This window comes from Nomascus leucogenys, chromosome 15 (assembly GCF_006542625.1).
Source record: "Nomascus leucogenys isolate Asia chromosome 15, Asia_NLE_v1, whole genome shotgun sequence".
NCBI classification, from domain to species: Eukaryota; Metazoa; Chordata; class Mammalia; order Primates; family Hylobatidae; genus Nomascus; species Nomascus leucogenys.
In genome coordinates this window covers 83,094,197-83,117,050 of record NC_044395.1, presented here as the reverse complement: position 1 = coordinate 83,117,050, position 22,854 = coordinate 83,094,197, and the positions used below count along the sequence as shown (strand labels likewise).

Sequence of the window (22,854 nt, the reverse complement as noted above, 5' to 3'; positions counted from 1 at the left end):
GAGATAGTAAATGATTCCACAATAGGTTAACTGTTCAGGCTATATAATGATCTCTTCCATCCCAGATGGATGATTTTAATAGTGTTCTTATTAAATAAAAAAAATTTAGAGTCAGAAGACTTAAGTGATTGTGAGAGCCAAGTTTTGAATCAGTTCTACGTGAATCGAAAGACTGGGCTCTTAGCCTTTATGCTTAGCACCACTGCCATGAGAAGGAAAAATCAAATAAAGTCAGACAATATATATTAATGTGCTTAGTCTAGTACAAAACTTGGTATGTAGCAGGGGCTCAACAGGTACCTAAATAAAGATGTCAGGTAAACTGACATTAGAAAAAAAAATCACTATTGCTTTTGAGACTAGCATCTTGAGAAAAGTACAGGGCTTTTTATTCTTAATATGGAGTAAATATATTTCAAGAAGTTAATGTGTAGAAAGAAACCTTTGAACAACAACAAAAACATTCTGAAAGACACTATGTTAGGATTTATATAGAATTACATGGCATATTTTTGGCATTTATAAAGGCAGGCTAAAAGTTTGGGAGTAACCACATTGCCTAAGTCCACATAAACGACTTGCATTTTGACCCAGTATTTAATAAATCTGAAAAGTTTTTTAATTGAAAATCCTCTGTTATTTACTATCTATTTGAACAATCATTTTGACTACTTTGGATAAGAAAGGAACAAAGCTATGGTTATTTTTTCACACTTTTAGCAAAGGGTGTGCAAAGCACTATGAAAATGCAAGGTGCTAATAATCTACAGGGTTAATGAGACAAGTTTTAGACTATTTTAGAATATTGATTTAACATTTAAGGGTATTGACTCTCCTAGTTTCTTAAACAATATGTGAATATACTCTGTATTTGACCTCAAAAGAGCCAAAGAGGTTTCAAAAGTTTATGAGCTATTCAGTGGTCTTCTTGGCTTTTGGGGACTTATCATGAGTAATCACTTGACACATGATCAAAATGATCAAAACCCTCCTAAAGATCATTCATGTCAATCACATACAAGTTTGCTTATTATTTTAAGGTTTTGCAAGGCTAGGATAAATGTTTTTGAGCTTATAATTGATTTATTCTTCATAGAAACTCCAGGTAATTAGATTTTTGCCTCATCCGTCTTTTAGCTTTTCTGGGTCATAGTCTAGATCGTATGTCTTCCTATCTGATCCACGTCTTGTTCAGAAATAGCAGCAAAGCACATCCAGCCAACACTATTCTTCTCCTCCCCTAAATAGGAAGCTCAAAAGGAATGGATGTCTATTCTCATTTGGCTTGCCCCTATAATCTGACCTTTGAAAGTGCTGGTTAATCCTAGCACTGACCCGCTGATACGCTATTTTCAAGGGCCTGAAAATGTTACATATAAGCATAGGCTGATATATTAAATTATATATATATATGTACATATATATATATACTTGTTTTACAAAATGAAAAAAATGTATTTACCTGATATATATTGTATTAGCCTATGCCAATATATAATGATATATATATGTTTATCTCAGTTAACTAATATAATTAACTTATATAGTTAACTGATATAAAATCTATGTTACAATTTTATTTATATATACGGTGCTGTCTGAACTAAGTCAGTATACTTAGAATGAAGATTAAGCCATTGCACTCGTGTTTTTTTCTGTAGGATACCCAATTTAACTAAAGCTGCAGAGAATGACCTTCCATGTAAATATTTTACTTACTTTACCTAAATTTGGCTGCACTTCTTAAATAATATCATTATTATTTAATGGTGTTAAGTTAATACCATTATTTAGAGATAAGAAAATTTAAGCCAATAATTATTCAAAACTCTGCCCAAGATTATATACCAATAGTTTGTTGTAGAACTTAGATTTGAAGCCATGTCAGTCTAGACCCGAAGCAAATTCTCTGTGTTCTCCATCATCTCCTATACAATTTTTTCAGCTAAGTCAGATTTTTTAAACTAATCTAATTAGTATCTGAAGACCAATCTGTGTGTGTGAATTTATCCACAATTTTATTTAAAAATATAACCAATGAATGAAATAAATCAACCCATCTGCTGGTTGATTTATAATTACTTTTTGCAAAATACCATTGCTTTTACTCAAGCATTCTCAATTAATTGGAGCTACAGGACCAAAATGACCACACAGTTTCATTAACATCAGTTGGCTTCCTCACTCTCCCCCCGAGAACTGGCTTTATTAATAGCCTGTCCGTATCATATTTGTCCTAGATTATGAAAATGGACTCACACCTCCAGCAGCCTTTGTTGAGAAGTATAACGCCTCTCAGAGTTCCCAAAGGCTACCCTGGAATGTTTGATCAGCTCTAGAGAGAAGAGCTCTGTCTAAAGCAGCCATTCTTCTTGGGGATGGAGGAAACAGTTTCCTTAGAAACAGGAATTACAAAAGAGCTCTTAGAATAGCTACTCCTAAACTGAGGTTTTCTTCAGTCCCAGGTCTCAGCTAGTCTTTCAAGTAGAGATAGAATATGAATAGCGAGCCCAGCTGGACTTATGTAATGACATGAAGAGAGATAGCAAGACCATTGCCAGCACAGACAATGTATTCAGGACTTAGCAAAGGGCTTGGCACAGAGATGGCATTGAGCAGATACTCACTAAATAGTTGAATGGATATATGATTTACCTGAATTTGAATGGCATAGTAAAGATAATTAAACAGAACTCAAAGAATCTTTGTCTAAACTTGATTTTGTCATGCATCACTAGCGTGGCTTTAAGCAATTTAAATGCTTTCCCTAGTTTCTGTTTCCCCATCATTTCAATAGAAATGACGATTGTTGTTCAACAGGTCAACCAGCAAAGGTTGTTCGTGAATATGGGAGTAGTTTCTAAATTTCAAGTTCCTATGTAAATATAGAGTCGTATTTTTGTGTTCATTTTATCCTTATAGAAAATCTCAAAATGGTTATATTCCCATAGCTCTGAACAAATGTCTGTGGAAGTTAGCATGCTGTATTCTAGTTGGTAACTTACTTTCATGTTTACACCACCAAGCTGTGAGCATTTTGAAGACAGAAACCATGTTTTTATTTCTGCATCTCACATAAAGTTCTGCACATTGTGTTCAACAAATACTTGTTAAATTAATAGATTGGATGGACAAAATATAAGAGTGTTTTCAGACTTTCTTTTTACAATCCTCATATCTTGTAGCTGGACGAGAGTTCTAAGAGCACTGAAGAATAATTAGATCGGAAATTAGTAAGTACAATTCTATTTGAATGGAATACTTTTTTTGTTTGTTACATTGTCTGTGACCTGAGACTTAAAGGGAGTTATGTTTATTTACAGGGAAAAGATTACACTGCTGCTCGCCCCAATTGTGCTCTAAGTTCCATGAAGGCAGAAACTAGGTTTGTTTTGCCTGTATTCTCAGTACCAGAGAGCAATTCTAGCAGACAATAGAATACAGTAGACAATGAAACATTTTACTTTGCTTCTATTTCCTAGCAGTTATTTGTTTAATGAATAAATGAATAATCTCTGAAAATTAGAAGATAAAAATTTTTGCAAATGAATTTAGTATTCACTTAAATACATAGGTAATCCACAATTTATGTAAGAATACATTTTACATACCTTGCTAATTTCAAATCCAAAGACTTCCTCAAAATATGCTGGCTGACTAATAAGCAATAAATAAAAAGTCCAGCTTCTGCAGAAGTTTGCAACAATTATTGCATAGACTGGCATGGATGTAAAAAACTTCCTCCATGGAGTCTTGAATTTCTGAAATTCCAAAAAAGAGAAACATTATGACCATTTTAAATATTTTCAAACTTAAATGGGAATAATAGGTGCTTTGCATTTTTAGGATGTATATGACAGGTCATAAGTAGGAGGTAGGAAGATGTAGTGAAGCATTAATTATAACCACCCAGTTAAACTTAGCTACATAAATAATCATTGGAAGAGAAAAAAATAAGATCTCAATCACTGCAACTTATTAGATTGTTCCAGCTTTAGGAATATACAGGACTACATAATTATAGAAAATTGGTTCCAAAAGCATAGGTCCTAGTTTCTAAGTTTTTTTTTTCCATTTGTTTTATTTTTTTAATGGTGATAGATCGTATCTCAGCAAAAACTCACTGCCACATCAGTGAGCTTGTGATATCCAAAACATTTCATTTAAAACATTGAAAATCCAATGTATTCATGAAAAGAAAGATACAAAAACTTAAGAGTACAGTATTCTAGACCCTACCTGAAGTCAATTATTCTACTACCAATCAATCTAAGTCAATTATTCTACTATCAATCAATCGTAAATTCTCTTGATAGCTGGTAGCTGTAACTATAAATTCTGTGACACTGGAGTTCAAGATTCTATAAAACTCAGAACAGCTGGGTGAAAGCATTTGTATACCCCCAGCGTACCTTCGGCACATAATTAGTTACTTAAAATATTCAAAGCATTCAACATTAACAACCTAAATATGATCAGCTTTGCATATGACCCCTTTAAAAAATTAAACCTAATTGTACTTAAACTTTCAATGCATGCCAAAATGTAAGCAAGTACGTATTTTCCCCCAAGACTAATATTTTTAGCCATTAAAATATCTCTCATATTCCCCAATTATTTCTCAATTACTTTATTTTGAACACTAAAATACTGTTTGGTGAGGAAACAGTAGCCTAAAATAACTTTGTTAAAAGCTAACTTGGTATCCTTGACCTAACTAAAATTACTGCAAGAGGAGGCAAACATCTTTCACGTGGATTTAACAATTATTCCTGAATGGAAAACCTCATAATTGCTAGTATTGGTTGTGGCTGTAATTAAGCCCTTTAAAGATCACTTTAAATGCAACACAGTAGGAAGTTATGATGTGGTGATCATAAATATATGCAAGACAAAAAAGAAACAAAAACAAAAATCTGTCCTAATAATATGTAATGAATACTGTGGCTTTGGATAAAAAATTTTAGTGGCAGTGTCATAAATGGGTTCCAAAAGTACAGTTTTTAAAAAGAAATCAATATGTTCTGGGAAAATAATTCCAGATGAGTACACTTATTTCAGAGATAATAAAAATGTCAGAAGACAGAAATGTCTGCATTATGGGTATTATGTTAGCTTAAGAAATGACTCCAGAATACTATTAAAAGTAAAAGAACTTTTCCCTGCTGGGCAAAGATCCTTTCATTCATACCAGGATCATCTTCATCAAAAGCAATAGAAAAATATCTCACCTTATACCTTAAAAAATTGTTGGGGGATTAAAGGGAAGATTATGGTATTCTGACAATGCTCTATTTATTGAACTCGCTGTTTATGTTTAGTTTATACAAATTAAGCAAGCTGATTATTTACTATTAGTGATTTTTTTCTGTACATATGCTATATTTAAATATATTTTTAAAGAAAAATAGATTTAAAAAACTTTGCAATAAGTTGCAATGTGTGATTCTTAATCAGATTCAGATTCAAAACAAATAGCTAAAAATAAATTTGAATATAGGTTAGATATTAGAATATAGATGGTATTAGAAATTTGAATATGATGTAGGTGTTAAATGATGATACAGAATTGTTCTTAATTATGTTAGGTGTGATAGTAGTACTGAGATTGTGAAGGAGAATATTATTTTTCTAGAGATATACATGAAGTATTTATGGATAAAGTATTTTGATGTTTTATTTACTTTGAAATAGTTCATCGAAACAAAAGTGAAATAAATATGACAAGATAATTGTTACACCTATGTGATGAGTATATGATATTCCTGTCAGTATTCTTTCTCCTTTGCTGTATATTAAATTCATTCCCAATAAAAAAAGTTCAAATTAACTAAAATACAAGATCTATTCCCACATAATCTCATTTTAAAATTTACTTTGAAGCTACAGGAACATATGAAACATCAGTAAGAAGTAAAATACTGTGTTTAGAAAAGCAGTGAGGTATAGGAAGTGGGGAGCTGAAGATTATGCTGTTTTTTCATTCTCCTGCTGTTCTTTCTGGGGTCATTTGTAGGAATTAGTTTTTACTTAGGCAGAATTTCTGATTATTTTTAAAATCTATTTCTAATCTAGACATATGACCTCTCAAGAATGGGCAAATAAAAGAACATGATGAATTAATAGGATACAGGCTGATCACATTAATGTGGGGCTAGAAATCGAGGCTAAACTCAGAACTTCTGCTCAAAGTAACTGCAGCTAGTGGGTATCAGGGCATACTACCAATCTTCCACCCACTCCCATACCACCTCTTGCTTCTGAGTAGCCACCATAAGAAATTATTAGTCTATTTATAGAAGGAAACACAAAGGGGAAAGTTCTAATGCCAAGCTAACTCATGGAACAACTACACAGTAAAGATTTGTTTAAACCATTGAAGTTTAACTTCTGAATTATATATAATATGGGATTTTTCTTATTCATGAAGGGCCAATTTGGCTCAACAATAATGGGTGATAGACTTTTTTTTTTTTAACCTATGATGAGATGTCAAAGGCAGGCATTCTCTAACAAATGAAGTAGAGAATCTGAGCTAGAATCAAACACACCTAGAATAGGGAGGGGGAGGTGTTTGTTTTAAAAGAACAAATGCATAATATGTAAGGGGCATTGATTCTTCAACTAGTGTATAACACCTTTCAGCTCTTAGCATAAGGAAACTATCATTGATCAGATCGCCAAATGCCTCAATATGTCTAAATACACTAATTTTACTAAACAGTGTTTTCCTTTTTTTTTTTTTTTTTTGAGACGGAGTCTTGCTCTGTCGCCCAGGCTGGAGTGCAGCGGAGTGATTTCAGCTCACTGCAACCTCCACCTCCCTGGTTCAAGCAATTCCCCTGTCTTAGCCTTCTGAGTGGCTGGGATTACAGGCTCACACCACCAGGCCCGGGTAATATTTTTGTATTTTTAGTAGAGACGGGGTTTCCCATGTTGGCCAGACTGGTCTTGAACTCCTGACCTCAGGCAATCCACCAGCCTCGGCCTCCTAAAGTGCTGGGATTACAGGCGTGAGCCACCGTGCCCAGCCACGGTGCCCTGCCACCTTTTAAAAATATAATATCAGGTGGCTTTTGTATTAATTACTATGTACAATATATCAGTGTTACATGGAATAAAACATTTGCATTATTGAAACAGAACTACGTTTTCTCTCTTTTTAGGTAAATCAGAAGAAATCAAATCATCAGAAAAAAGGGCTTCACAACATTGTCTTTATAATGCTTGCTATTCATAGTAACAATCCCGAAAGATAACGATACTTTATCAATAAAATAATTACATTGTTATAATTCTTTTATATCAGCTGTCTTATTATTGGCATTCTAATGCTTCAGTATCTCCTAAACCACATATGACATAAATACACATGTATTAAACCTACATTTAGAATATAGTAGTCCTCTCTTAACCACGGTTTCACTTTCTGAGGTTTCAGTTACTACTTGTACAGTACAATAAGATATTTTGCGGGGGGGGGGGGTCACATTTACTTAAGTTTCCTTACAGTATATTGTTATAATTCTATTTTAGCATTAGTCACTGTGGTCAATCACTTACTATACCCAATTTATACATTAAATTTTATCATAGGTATGTGTGTATAGGAAAAACATTATATATAGGTTTCAGTACTAGTCACAGTTTTAAGCAATCCGGGGGGTCTTGGAACAGGTCTGTTCAGGATGTGGGGGGACTACTGTATTCAATAAACCAAAAATTGCCCTTTTCATGGCTGATTTGGATTTTTTTAATTTAAAATGAACAACTATTTATTGTATTTGTTTAAATTATAGACCATATTGAACTGTTTAAAAATATTGTTTAGGTTTGCAGTCATAGTTATCACCCAGTGTACATTTTTAAATGCTTAAGAAAGGATAAAGGAAAAAAATAAATGACAGATGGAGGAAATAGCTATTATTCCTAAGTCAGAGAATATGGATGGACCAAAATAAAAGAAGTTATGATTGATACCAAATTAGTTTTGCTGAGGAAGAACTTGTAAGATAGTTTGGTTGGTCAGTGGGGGCGAGATGGGAATAAGATAGGAATATACACCATAATAAATTTCTTACTTCCATTGCACCTAAAAGATTTGCACTCTCTCCAATGCTTTCTTCTATGTACCTACGTTCTTCATCTGTAATAGTAGGATGCTTTGCAGGACTTTCATAAGACACCAAAAGCCAAAACATGTACCAGACCATTCCAAAGCTTCCTGCAAGCAACAGTTCAGAAGGAGAAAGTCACTTCCATTTAACAGTGATGTGCTGGAATAAAACGGCAATCATCTCATGGCAAACATATTCTATTAGAAAGAAGAATTCAAGCTTATGTTTCTCCAACTGACATTAGCCATCTTTTCTTCTCTTTTGCCATTAAGCTTCAAACTTCTTAAAGGCCAGTCCTGTGGTTTTATCTCCTTGTCTCTATGAAATAGCACTGATACACAATAAACCATAAATAATTATTAGAATGGTGTAGTTTGGAAGGTACTCATTCAACTGACAATACTTAGCAGTTAGCATTCTAGGCACTCTGGTTAAGTGAGAGAAATATAATGAACAAAACAAAATTCCTGTCCTCAAAGAATTATTCTGGGGGTGAATTCTTTTCTTTATTGCCTGCCTAGAATATATAAAAGTGGTTGTATTTCCAGAGAAAAGAATTGCTCATTTCCCTCTCCTGTTAGCACTTCCAGATCTAGGAAACAGACTATTAAATAAAGCCTAGATATTTTAGCATGAGTGGCTGCATTACATAAAAAGTGGGCCTCTGTAATTAATGTGGTAACAACACTTTATGTGACTATATACCATGTTATTTTCAGCACATAGTATTGCCTATTGATCCTACTTTGGGCAGACAAAAGTTATAAATTCCAAGGCCCCAAACTGTAAATCCTTTTTCATCCTCTTCCTTATTTAATACCTTTACCATTAAAACATGTCCTTTTTGTGTGATATAAATCTGTAAGCATTAATAATAGCAAGAATCTCAAGTGATTTATTCTAATTTCCCAGCAGTTGGCCATTTCATTTTTCCCTCACACTGTTCTCTTTGTCCCTTGGGTAACAATCTAAATGCTCCTGAACCCTACAACACTTTTTCTTTGGCCTATTCGATCTCTAAGAAGGATTCCTTAACACCATACATAGCTTCTGATGAGCTGCGTTCCTTTTGATTACTGAACATTGCAGTAAACATGATTTAGGTTCAGATAGTGCTTAAAAATTCAGTATAATATAGTGTTTACAGAATATAACTCCCAGATTCAAATCCTGACTGTGTCATTCATTCGCTGTACGATCTGATCAGTAACTGAATCTCTCTAAACCTCCACTATAAAATTAGATAATAATTCATTTTTATGGGATTATAGAAAAGTTAAAGGGGGTAATGTATAAATCAGCAAGCAGAGTGGATGGCACAAAATAAACATTCAAAAAATGAAAGATATTGTAATTTTATAATAATTATCATTACCACTAAGAGAATTCACCTGAAGTGCCAGGTATGCTGCTAATTACTTTATATATATTATCTTTTTTAATTTACTCCACTATACTGATCTTATCTCTTTAATCTTTAAAATATGAAAACTGAATGTGTGACTCCAGACCAAATTATTGTTACACACAGCAAGTAAGCAAGTACTATGATATGATATTTTCAGATTATCTGCTTACATTTTGTATCGTTCAATGATAAATATCAAATGAGATATAACTTGAAATAATGATATTGGTTGTTTATGAGTGCGTTGTTTAAATTTGCATTCTTACTTTAAGGTCACATATCTTCAATTAAGCAATGGACAACGGCACAAAACAAAGTATTTAATTGGATAGCCATACCAACTTGTACAATACATCCTATAAAACAAGTGCTTTTAAACTTTGTTGAATTATGCACTCCTTTGAAAATCTAATGAAGAGTATAAATTAACATCTGATTTTTTAAAAAATCTCCCTAAGAAAAAAAAAATGTTCACGAATACCTATATGGCTTGCAATTTAGGGCATTCATGGATCCAAAAACCCATCCATGGCGTTTGAACCACAAAAAGAGTCCCTATGATAAGTGACATTTAATAACTTTCTACAAGCATAATAATTTGTTCTGATGAGAACATTTCAAAATGGGAATGAATCCGGGCAAATTTAGAAGCAGCCAGATACTGTTCTACCACATGACTTCATTAATATTTCAGATTCTCACGGCAATGTCCAAAGATGATATTAATCAGTGACAATATCAGTTGGGATCCAGCTTTCCTATATTTTTCCTTTCCTCATTATTAAAAAGTGCCTCTTAGAAAGAAAGACTGTAGGGATATTTTGAAATAGTTACAAAGTGAATATCAAGAGTGTTTTAGACTTAGGATTACATATTTTATTTCAATGTGGAGGATTAATTGCCTTTAATTCTGGGGAAATGAGGACTGAGATATGCTGCTACAGCAGCTAACTGCTGATATTTCATCAAGGAATTGAATAGTCGCATTAGCACCACCACCCCCTTTCAGCTTTCCACCCTTACTCAATCTTGAAGAGGCGGAATCAGGAATATGACCAAGAAGGCAATAGCAAAGGAAGGTGGCTGCTGCCTTACTCTTTCCTCTTCATCAGCTTTTAATCAAGAGCTAATTTAATATTTTTTCGTAATAAAGGACATAGATTTACTAAATGACAAAGTTCCTGTCAGCAATGTGGTTGCTTTTTAAAACAAGAAATAGCAATCTTAGAAAAATAACAGAGATGAAATATTTTCCTAATCCTCTCAGAATACAATGGAAGGATTCTTAAGAGAAGAAAATAAGTAAGTAAACATAGAAATGTGTTTAGTGATTGATCTCATTGTCTGCAACCATTTTCTTTCAGCCTATGCACATTTCGTTTAACTCTATTGCATAGAAATATAACATACCATAGACATAAAACACTGAAGACCAGCCAGTGTACTGCACAAGAATGCCAGCTAAAGGCATTGCAATCACAGCTCCGGCATAGGAACCTAAAGTGTAAGGAAGAATGGGAGAAAGGTGAGTGAAATCAGTAGAAATTATTGATTTCATCCCACATTCCTTTGTTGATTCACACAGACGCTTGCACACTCAAGTACATGGGCCTCACACCCATGCACATACCCACCACCACCAAACACATATATGTCTACATACGTACACAGGAACACGGGATTACACAAGTGGATACCACCTACATCCTACCCAAGACACAACAGAGATTTAAAAATAATAACAGAGACATGCTGACTGGCATGTGTCCTGCATGTCTGTGTGCTGGACTTGGGACAGAGTATGCCACCACTAACCAGACACCTGAAATCTATTCTTGCCACCTCAAGCATGTATCTCCTTGTAGCAAATTCATGCAGTTTCAGGTTTGTGTAGTCTTTTTCTGACTTCGTTTTAATTTTTTTTCTGCCAGAGGTCTCTTTATTAGTATCCATGATTGAAGGCATATTGCTTCAGTTCTCAAAGCATGGCCAGAAGATATCATCAAGGTAGGTTATCATATTTTTCCACTATGGCAAATTTGTTTTCTTTGCTGTTGCATAAAACAGTTTAAAACATACTGACAATTCTCATAATAATAGGTAGCATTCATTAGCTTTTCTAGTGAATATCACCTAATTTATATCTCTTTAAATTTTACATACTGGGTTATTAAATGCAATTGTAAAAAAAAAGTCTTAGACATATAGACAGAAATGGTAATATTTATGCCCTGTGATTTAGACCCAAATGCATGTAAATTCAAACTCTATAGGCAATAATACTGTTACTCTTATGGCTTAAATATACAGCAAAATCACAGCAGCCTTAATTTCCTATTACTAGGATTATTTACAGCAGTTCTAATATCTGATTTGGAAAGGGAATTGCTTTCTTGCCTTACTGCTCTGGTAGAAAGAGTAAAACGTGCATTTTGCAGGCATAAAATGACCTTAAATTAAACTGATTGTCTTAAAATGTTTTAAAAGTTAGCAATGAACAAAAAGTAGCTTCAGATTAGCAGAAAGAGCTATACAATTTAAAAGCTGGGATTGAAGATTTAATACATGTTCATTAATTCTATTTCCCAAAATAGTAGTAAGGTTAGTTACAATCCCCAAAATAAAAGTTCTAATGAATGGGAAATTATAGCAACAGTGCTTAGGAGAATACTTAAAGATCGCATTAATTTAATTAATTTAAATTATAATAGTTATTTTCTATGGACATTTTATTCACTATAATTCAAACATATAGCTGTATCAAATACAAATTCTGAGAAACTGTTAGATTTAAACCCCAGGCAGAATTCAAAGTAAATTTAATATTTATTTGTAAAAATAAATACATAGTCTAATTATGTTTTTATCTCTGTAAATGTGTTTAAAATTTGCATTTTTATATCTTTGTGTCTAGGTATAATAGAAACAAAATACTCCCAAAGAAATTCTCAAAAAAGTTCTCAAAAAAATGTACTGCAGTATAAGAGTATTATAAAAACCACCCATGAATATATTTAAAATCCTAGATGAAATGGATCAATTCCTAGAAAAATACAAACACAAGAATAAATAGAAGATTTAAGCAAAACAATAAAACTAAAGAAATGGAAATGGTGGTCAAAAACCTTACCGCTCACAGATGTTCTCACAAAACCCAGATGGTTTTGCAGGTGAGTTACCAAATTTTCAATTCTTATTCAAGTTGTTCCTAAACTTTTACCCACCATAGCTGCATCTGCACACGGTACTCACCACAAAAGGAGGTGGTTGCCAGTCTACTCCTCTCTAGAGGTGGGGCCCATTTGCTCCATATACCATGACATGCTGGGTAGGTAACACCCTGTGATGGGGGAAGATAGGCATCACTGTCACCATTTAGGATCAAGAGTCTTTTTAGTATCCTGTTCAAATCCTCCCCGCCCTTCAGACTTCTTTCCACCTCATTTTTTTTTTTCTGATTAAGGTAAAAGAAAAGACTGTATATTAATCAATGTATCTGCAATTCTGAACAGTTTGAAAAAATTTGGGAGATCATTTTGTAGGGCATTAAATTCAGTAAATCCCAAATATAAATATCTATACAGAGAAAAGTGAAGTTTGGATCCTTGGAGCTCACACTTTCTGAAAGCAGTGTCTAAAATTTAAGACCTTTAAAATAATTAATCTTTTTTATTATTTTGAACCTATCTTTTTTTTTTGGAAGGCGAGCGGGTTTTTTGGTTTTGTTTATTATTATTATTATTTTTTTTAAGTTCTGGGGTACATGTGCAGGATGTGCAGGTTTGTTACATAAGTAAATGTGTGCCGTGGTGGTTTACTGGACCTATCAACCCATCACCTAGGTATTAAGCCCAGCATTCATTAGCTCTTTTCCCTAATGCTCTCCCTACCCTGCCCTTCCCCGGTGGGCTGTAGTGTGTGTCGTTCCCCTCCCTGTGTCCATGTGTTCTCATTGTTCAGCTCCCACTTATAAGTGACAACATGCAGTGTTTGGTTTTCTGTTCCTACATTAGTTTGTTGAGGATAATGGCTTCCAGCTCCATCTGTGTCTCTGCAAAGGACATTATCTCATTCCTTTTTATGACTGCATAGTATGAGAAAAGGTTTTTTTTTTTAGTGTCTTAATATTTTACATTATTTATCTATTTCCATTATACTCCATGGAAAGAGAAGGGGAAATTGGTAAGCCGAACTCGAGTTTTTAAGTGGAATTCTTTCAAAGTCTGCAGGCTGATGGAGCAAGAGTTGATCATTAGAATTGGATGCCTCAAAAATGCATTCAATGAAATATTTCAGTGAAAACTCATATCATGATTCAAGGCCATCAGGAACTTACTTAGTATAAAACTCCCAAGATATTAATTCATGGTTATCACCAGCAAAGGACAAACTCTAAAATTCTTATCATGACACATTAACAAAAGTCCCTGTTTTTTAAGTCAAATAGGCATTAAAATATTTCTTTAATCCCACTCAATTCTAGAGAGAAGGAGGTAAGCAGTGACATTCATAGTTTCATATCACTTATGGACAAAATATCCGATTGTCTAACATTTCCAGTGTTTCATTTTTTATTTTAACTCTATTTAGATACAACCTAATACAATATATTTATTTATAGATAAAGACAAACTGGTGGTTCTCAAATAAATGCCAATCTTAAAAAGGCTTCACCCTGAAGTTACATACTTCAACAAGTCCCTGCAGTATTCTGACAAAGATGACACATCCATAATGCACTCTGGCTGCTGATGGAATTAGCATATTTAGGGTAGAGGTAAGAAGTATGGCAGCTCCGAAAACCCTGAAATAGAAAAGATGCGAACACTGTTTAAATGATTCAGCATCTTACATATACATATCTAAATTTCTCAGGTGAAGTTAAACATTTAAAGTAATAAAAAAATTGCCAATAATTTTAAGGTAGATTGTTTTTTCTAATATATGTTCTGGACTTGACAGGCTAGCCATTGTAAATACACACATGGGCCATCTAGAAATTCTATATTTGATGCATCAAAAAATAAAAGGAGTCAATACATTTGGTTATACTATTATTTTCTTTATAGACTTAATTACAAATTGTAAATATTTAATAAACCAATATATGTTTTGGACTCTATTTCATTCTACAATGTAAACTGCTTAAGGGTAAGAGCTTGTTTTTCGCATCCATTGTATCCTTGACACTTAGCACAGTGCCTGACACACAGTTGGTAATAACTGAAGAGTTACTGGAAATAATGAATGCATAAATAAAGTTATTCCTCACATTACGCAACTACTTGTAGCTTTCCTAGAAGCTGCACATACATAGAAATTTTATAAATGAACTCGTATTTTAAATGTCCCAAGAAGTCTCTTGATTAAATCCCTTAGCACATGTTCTCGAAGTAATGCAAATAATTATACTTAGTATATCTCTCTCAGGTTTCTCATTTTTTTCTTCTGTTTGAGACACATCTCGAGCAACCTACATACAACCATTCAAGAAAAAAAATGCTAGAAACGTAATGCTAAAGCTTTTATCCATCTACAAGTAAAAATTCCATTCCACTCCTTCGTTAAAAAAAGAAAAAAAAATCTTCTGGTCGGGTGCAGTGGCTCACGCCTGTAAACCCACCACTTCTTCGGGAGGCCGAGGCGAGTGGATCACAAGGTCAGGATCTCAAGACCTGTCTGGCCAACATAGTGAAACCCCATCTCTACTACACAAAATACAAATAATTAGCTGGTTGTGGTGGTGTGCGCCTGTAATCCCAGCTACTCAGGAGGCTGAGGCAGGAGAATTGCGTGAACCCAGGAGGCAGAGGTTGCAGTGGGCCAAGATCGCACCATTGCATCCAGGGCGGGCAACAGTGTGAGACTCTGTCTCAAAAAACAAACAAACAAACAAACACTTCTATAATGTTTATACCAAGTAAGAAAAGTATTCCTTTAGCTCGGTTACTTTATAACTATTCCCTTGCAAAGATGTTTTGGGACATGCTAACTCCAATGAGCTAATCTATATATTTTAGGCAAAATTTATCAAGTCAAACATGAGCCTTAAATTCAGTCAATGTTGGTTGCCTCATAGAAGCTCTAATCTTTCTTGTGGGCACTTTCAAATGTTACTGTTAAAGACCTGCATTTCTGAAAAGGACTCTCTATGATTATTATTAATCTGCTACAGAAAGGTGAGAAATGACATCACAAACAGCAGTGAATTAAAACTTTTTCTATTGATTATATACTGGTCAAATAATTTTGTGTAAAAATATATGTAGCCTGTATCCACCTTCCCTTAGTGGCTTCTCTCCACTGAGATAAATGATCACTCATGAAGTGAATATTCTGCTCCATTCTTCCTCTGTGCTGTTTGCCCAAAATAGATGTCCTTTTGTTTTAAGCCAAAGGTAATTTTGCATGCTAAGGTTTGAGGAAAAACTTTTATCCAGGTTTATCCAATATGTGGGTCTTATTTTATTATAATTGTTTTAGAGGTGTGATGCATAAATTTTATTTTCTGTTAATGTAACATTCTATCATCACTGTCTCTTCTTTTTTGAAGTGCTTGTAAGTACGATTGTCTCGTTATAAGCTGGTCAGAGATGAATATTACCCGTTCTTTAGCTTAGTTTCTTAACCTCTTCATGACTGAAATTTGGGCGTAGATAACCCTTTGTTGCGGAGTGCTGTCCTGTGTACTGCATGACGATTAGCACCATCTCTGGTATTTATTCACTAGATGCCAGTAGCACACACCCCTCCTCTAAGTTATGGCAACCAAAAATGTCTTCAGTAATTGTCAAATGTTCCCTGTGAGAAAAGTCACCCCCTTAGTAAAGCTGAATCAAGTATGAATTATTTGTTGAATGTACACTATAGTCAGAGCTAAATTTAATGAGTGCTTATTCGACTTGCTAGATACCATATTAACACTTCACATGCCATAAACTCCACAAGTACTTAACAACCCAGCGACATGGGTATTGTATTATTCATATACCAATGTTATAGATGGAGAAACTAAACCTAAGATAAGTAAAATCACTAGTTCAGGTGGTTAACTAGTTTTAAATAGAGGAAACTTGTTTCAGAGACAGTTCTGTTTTATTTAAAACCCAATGAGTTTTGCCACTAGGATTTATACCTGATTATGCATATACTAGGTAGTTAGTAATATACTTCAGCATTCAAACTGTAAATTTAAATGATAATCTTTACAAAGTCAGTTTATATCACACTATTATTTCTGAAATAAAATGCCGATAGATTACTTTTAATGTTTACTTTTCATTCTTGCTCTGAATAATGTTTCTAATTATATAATATCATGGCATAATTGAAGTGGTTTTAATTTTAAGTTCCTTAATTTCTGCATAGTCTTGCTCTGTCACCCAGGCTGGAATGCAGTGGCACTATCTTCGCTCACTGTAACTTCTGCCTCCTGGGTTCAAGCAATTCTTATGCCTCAGCCTCCTGAGTAGCTTGGAGTACAGGCTCACACCAGCATGCCCAGCTAATTTTTTGTATTTTTAGTAGAGACTGGGTTTTGCCAGGTTGACAAGGCTGGTCTTGAACTCCTGACCTCAAGTGATCCACCCGCTTCAGTTTCCAAAAGTGCTGAGATTAGAGGTGTGAGCCACCATGCCTGGCCTCTTAATTTCTTTATCTATCCTTTTTTTCATTATTAGTGGGCACTTCACCTCAAAATCCATTGAATTCCCTGTAACTAGTTAAGAATTCATCAAACTTTACAAATCTCATCTTCTTATTCAATTTTATATAATTGTTATCCTAATTAATATCTAAGTAATTAAAATTCTGATTATCAAAATTCTTGCCCTAAATGGAAAGCCTTTACACCTTGTCTTGCCACACAGCCAAAACTGAAGCAGCCTCCCCATTCAATATTCATTCATGCATTTACACTTCAAACTTCTGTGAGACTATATTCACAGGAGAGTATTGTGTGGAGGAGAAGGTAAGATTTACAGGTCATTTACTGTAATTTCTCCATTTATATTGACTCATTTAATCCTCACAACAACTCTCTGAGTTTAAATAAGGAAATTGAAACAAAGTGTGGCCAAGATTAAAAGCAAGTAGTAAAGCTCAGATTTAAATCCAGGGCTCTCTGACATGAAAATCTGTGTTCTTTCATTCACATGATGTCAGCAGACACTTAGAAAAAGAAGAGGATGGACCTCAGTGTAGTAGGAGAGGGAGAGACCAGTAGTCCAGAGACAATGCATGCCAAAGGCCACAACAGAAGTACAGATAGACAACAACAGAGGAAAACATTCATCTCAGCTGAGTTGACCAAGTCACAAACCTTTGGTAGGGAAACTTTCAAAGATTAATATAAAAAAGAAGAAAGACTTTCCAAAAACAAGGAATGGCTCAGCAAAGCTTCGCAAATGGAAGAGGGTACCTTCTGTACCAGAAACTAAGGAAGTATTGAAAATGGCTGAACATAGTGGCTCAGGTGCTTAGGAGAAGGAAGAACATCTAGAGTGGGATGCTGGATGAGGAGGCTTTGAGGAAGTGTTAGATAGTTCAAGAAGGTGAAGGGTGAAATCCATCAGTCTGTGACATCTTGGAAATTACTGAGTTTGGGGTGACCACAGAGGGTGACAATTATGCCCCTAAAGTGAGGTAAGTGTGAAGCTTAGTGGGATTGAGGGGAAAGGGATCTAAAAGCCAGGAAGCAGGAGGTAGTTAACAACCACCGAAGTTCAAGCAGGATGATGGCTTGCAGAGGAGCAAGGGGTCAAAGTCACTAATGGTAGGAGAGGGTGGGGGGAAAGGCTGATATAATGCTACAGAAATTTTTGTAGGACCCCAGCTTTGTCACGTAATAATTATGTAACTAGTACATTGTTTAACTTCCCTAAACTTCTGCTTCCTTGTCCTTAAAAACGACATCAGTAGGTAATGGTTCAGAGCATGGATTCTTGAGCCAGACTATCTGGGTTCACAGTTCATCTGGCACTTATTAATTGAGTGACCTTTAGCACTTTATGTAACTTTCTGTTCCTCATTTCTCATCTAAACAATGGGAATATTAACAGAACCTATGAGTTATTTGAAGTAAAACAACCAGAAGAATGGCTGGCACACTCTAAGCATTTAAAGAATGTTGGAACTTGCGTGATAATACTACTAATGTATTGTATCTCTTAAGATTACTGTTAGGCTAAATAGAATTGTGTACCTAAAGGACTTAGTCTGATGCTTGACATATGACAATAAATTCATAACTATGAGCCAGACAGGTAGAGACTGTAATTGTCAATTGTTATTGAATTGTTAGTGTGGATATCACTTCCAGATTCTCATTTTTACTGAACAACAATATTAGAAAGCTCTTACTGCTATCTTTACTTCAGAGACGGTGTAACCATGCCCGAGTGAGTAAAAATAACTTGCCAACAACATATAGATAGTAAGTAAAGAACTATGGTTTACATTACTTATCTGTTGTAGATCCTGGATATCTGACCACTAAGATCTACTTAGTGTAATAGCAGCAGAATGAGTACTGGCATTAGCAATGCCAACAGCAATATATAAAATAACATAAATTTTGACGATGAAAATGTTATTGAAGGATGGATGGTAGTAGCAGTGGGAAGTGAAAGCAGAGTTCTACCCTGTCTCTCCTATGTTTTGAAGTAAGTAGTTAAATGGAGAGGCTCATTTATGAAAGTTTTGTATTTTCTTAAACAAGGTATAGGTTTCAAAAAGAAATGAAAGAAGTAGTGGAACTGAATATGAAAAAGAATTTTAAGAATATAAAATTGCCGGGCGTGGTGGCTCACACCTGTAATCCCAGCATTTTGGGGGGCCTGAGGTCAGGAGTTCAAGACCAGCCCGACCAACATGGTGAAACCCTGTCTGTACTAAAAACACAAAAATTAGCTGGGTGTGGCAGTGGGCACCTGTAATCTCAGCTACTCAGGAGGCTGAGACAGGAGAATCACTTGAACCCGGGAGGCAGAGGTTGTGGTGAGCCGAGATTGCGCCACTGCACTCCAGCCTGGGCAACAAAAGTGAAACTCTGTCTCGAAAAAAAAAAAAGAAAGAAAAAGAATATAAATTGTTTAGCACGGTAGTTTCTAGACTTTCACATGCGTGATATAAACCTGGGGCTTGTTAAAATACAGATTGCTAGGTTTCCGAGTTTCTGAGTCAGTAGATGTGTTTGGGGCCTGAGAATTTGCATTTCTAACCAGTTCCCAGGTTATTCCAGTATTGCTTATCCTGCTTTGGGAATCACTGGTTTAGCAGTACCATGCCAGGTATTCCCCCAGGACATCACAAAAGGGGCAGATATGGGGTGAAGACCCAGACCAAGAAAAAACAAAGCTGGACAAAGCTGGACATAGTGGAAACAAAGGGCTTACATTTTATTATAGAGGGGAGAGGCAAGGGTAGAATAGAAACACTGCTAAAATGGAAGATGTTCTTTAAAAAACACAAATTGATATTAGATTGTTAGATCAAAAATGAAAGTGAAGTTCTCTGTTCTGCTTTTGACCATTCTCATTGACCAAACTGACTGAGCAGCTGCCATATTTTTCTTGGGGACATTTAAATAGCATGATATAATATTAGTTAAAAAGACAAGTTTCTTTTTTTATTACACTGTGAAAATCCAAATCCCAACTCCAATTTCTTGCTAAGTATGACTTTGAGCAAGTTGTCATTACTTAAATTCTTTTAGCTTCATTTCTTGGTCTGTTTCTTGTAGACTTTTAAATAGCATGATATAGTATTAGTTAAGAATGAGAGGTTTTTTTTTTTTTTGGTTACACTGTGAAAATTCAAATTAAAATTCCAATTTCTTGCTAAGTATGACTTTGGGCAAGTTGTCATTACTTAAATTCTCTTAGCCTCATTTCATTTCTTGGTCTGTATAATGGAAATGTTTCCATACTTCAAAAAAAGTACCATGAAGATTAAATAAATCAATTATGAAAGGGGACACTGTCTGGTCCATAATAAATGGCTTGTCAAGGTTAGCCATTATTATACAGAAATTTCCTAATCTTTAATAGACTTTTCAAAGAATGATTATTCCGCATCTTTTTCTCCAGAATAATTTTGCACTGATTAAATAGTGTTAATTCTGTGCCCATGAACACATGGTTGTTCCATATCAGGCTAAAATTCTAGCAGCTTTCATTAAGTGCAGAAGACATGTAATGGGAATTTTATCTCCCATTCTGAATTCATACAGAATTGATTGAAATGCATCAGCCTCTTAGTCTGTGCCTCAATAGTCCATCTAAAGTATCTGATGGGAAATGACCAGAAAAGAAAATTCACAGTCTTTTTTAAATCAATAACTGTCTCAGTATCCTTCCACTTTATCCTTCAATACTCACCCATGCCCCCACCCTCAAAAACACACCTCTTTTTCAACTAGTCTCCTCTCTCAGATATTGCTGAGCTATTGTAGATCACCTTTGTAAGACTTAACTCATGAGGTTGTACGTTCCCCCAAACCCTCCCATTATTTTTTCTCTTGGAGAGTTGGGTCCATGTCTCCACTTCTTTAAACTCCCTGGTGCTAGCACAATGCTTTTCATATGGCATGTTCTCAGAAATGAGCATCCAATTCTTTTTGTGTAAAGACTCTCAACTGAGGGTAATTATAACTTCCTCTCCTGTGGTATATGTAGGTGATAACAGATCTTTCTTCTATGAATATTTATTTCAAGCAATTGAACATTTATTTCTGCTCTAGCTTTTAATGGGGACAGACTGCTGTTCTGGGTATCCTATCAATTCTAGGAAGCTGAGTTATTTTCATAGAATAACTGTAGGTTGACAGCTATGGGCTATAATTTAGAGTGCTCCTGTAGATAAATCCTCACTTGAGATAGTTGCTGAGTTCAAGTACATGGCCCAGTCTGGCCTCGTTCTTACATCTTGCAAAGAACACTGGAATCCCCTGAAACTGGCAGCCATCACATTGCCTGTTACTGCCTGTTCATCACTAGATCCTCATCAGCCTCTGAAACCACTGTCTCTGAAGCTCTGCTTTCAAAATTAAATTAGGAAGTAATGCTTCAGAGCCGATATGGTGTCCTGTTAAAGAACCTCACCATTCATTAATATTTAATATAGTTATATATATTATATTATGCTTGTTTCATCATTTTTGTTTGGTCTGATGCTAGAAGTCAGAAGCATTAAATATATTTTCTGTATATTAACAGACAGAAGGAAATAGATTATATAACAAGAAACATTTAATGTTCATGTGAGTTTTATTGTCACTAGGATTACTCTTAACTTTGACACTTATAATTGGGTTTCACAGCACTACTGCCCTGAAAATGATGTTCATCATTAAAACGTTTTAAGGTTATTCTCTGATCAAAAGACTTGTCTAGCAAATGCAAACCACACAAGTAAATCGATTCTCAAAATTGTTCCACAGGCTAGTTCTTTCCCATTGACCTAGCCCAGCACTAAATAATATAGTGATTTTTTAAGAAGCTGTAAAATACAATGTTTTTAAAGAAAACACACAGTAAAGATATTTAATAAGAGAAATGTGTTTAGTAAAGAATGATATAATTTGAAATCAGACATCCTGGGGTCTATAACCAAGCTGTGCTTCATACCATCTAGTGGTATTTGGGAAAACGATTCTGTATTCAGTTTTCTCATGAGTAAAAGAAGCATCAGTATGCCTGCCTTCATGGTCATAAACATAGAAATAATAGGCACTGGGGACTCCAAATGAGAAGAGTGTGAAAGTGCTTGGGGTGGTGGGGAGGGTAGAAAAATTATCTCTTAGGTATAATTATCTATGTAGGTGATGGGTACTCTAGGAGCCTAAACCTCACCATTACACAATCTATCCACATGACAAGCCTGTACATGTATCCCTTGAATCTAAAATAATAATAAAAGAAAGAATGCCTGCCTTATAGAGTCATGTGCGGGATAAAGATAATGTACATTACGAATTTTGTGATATATATACTTATTATTTGATTCAATTCTAATTTCACCTGCCTCCCGAAAAAACAAAGGCAATTATGAAGATGATTTTATAATATAATTTATATATTCTCTTTCCACTCTAGAAAAAGCATTTTCTAGAAATAAATACATTTTGTAAAATTAAATATTTATTTTTTGATTTTTTAAATTGTAAAACTAAGTTTTATATAATATCAGGCAGTATATTTATATCATTGTATATGAAAACAAACTATCAATGAAATACTCTAGCAAATTACACAATTTTTAACAATAAACTCAGTAAAACATGCCTTTCTCAGAAGAAATAAAGAAGGCACATATATATATATAGCTGAA

General features: G+C 34.5%; 1 protein-coding gene across 1 annotated transcript in view; it reads right to left on the bottom strand.

Moving 5' to 3' along the window:
• The window catches only part of SLC17A6 (solute carrier family 17 member 6), a 40,928-nt gene that overhangs the window by 5,689 nt on the left and 12,385 nt on the right, over positions 1-22,854 (bottom strand). The window contains exons 4-8 of the mRNA XM_003254327.3: positions 14,215-14,329; positions 12,778-12,865; positions 10,936-11,022; positions 8,082-8,224; positions 3,612-3,761 (exon numbers count right to left, since the gene is read on the bottom strand). Coding sequence (XP_003254375.1) covers positions 3,612-3,761; positions 8,082-8,224; positions 10,936-11,022; positions 12,778-12,865; positions 14,215-14,329 — 583 coding nt within the window. The remainder of the gene's footprint in view (positions 1-3,611; positions 3,762-8,081; positions 8,225-10,935; positions 11,023-12,777; positions 12,866-14,214; positions 14,330-22,854) is intronic.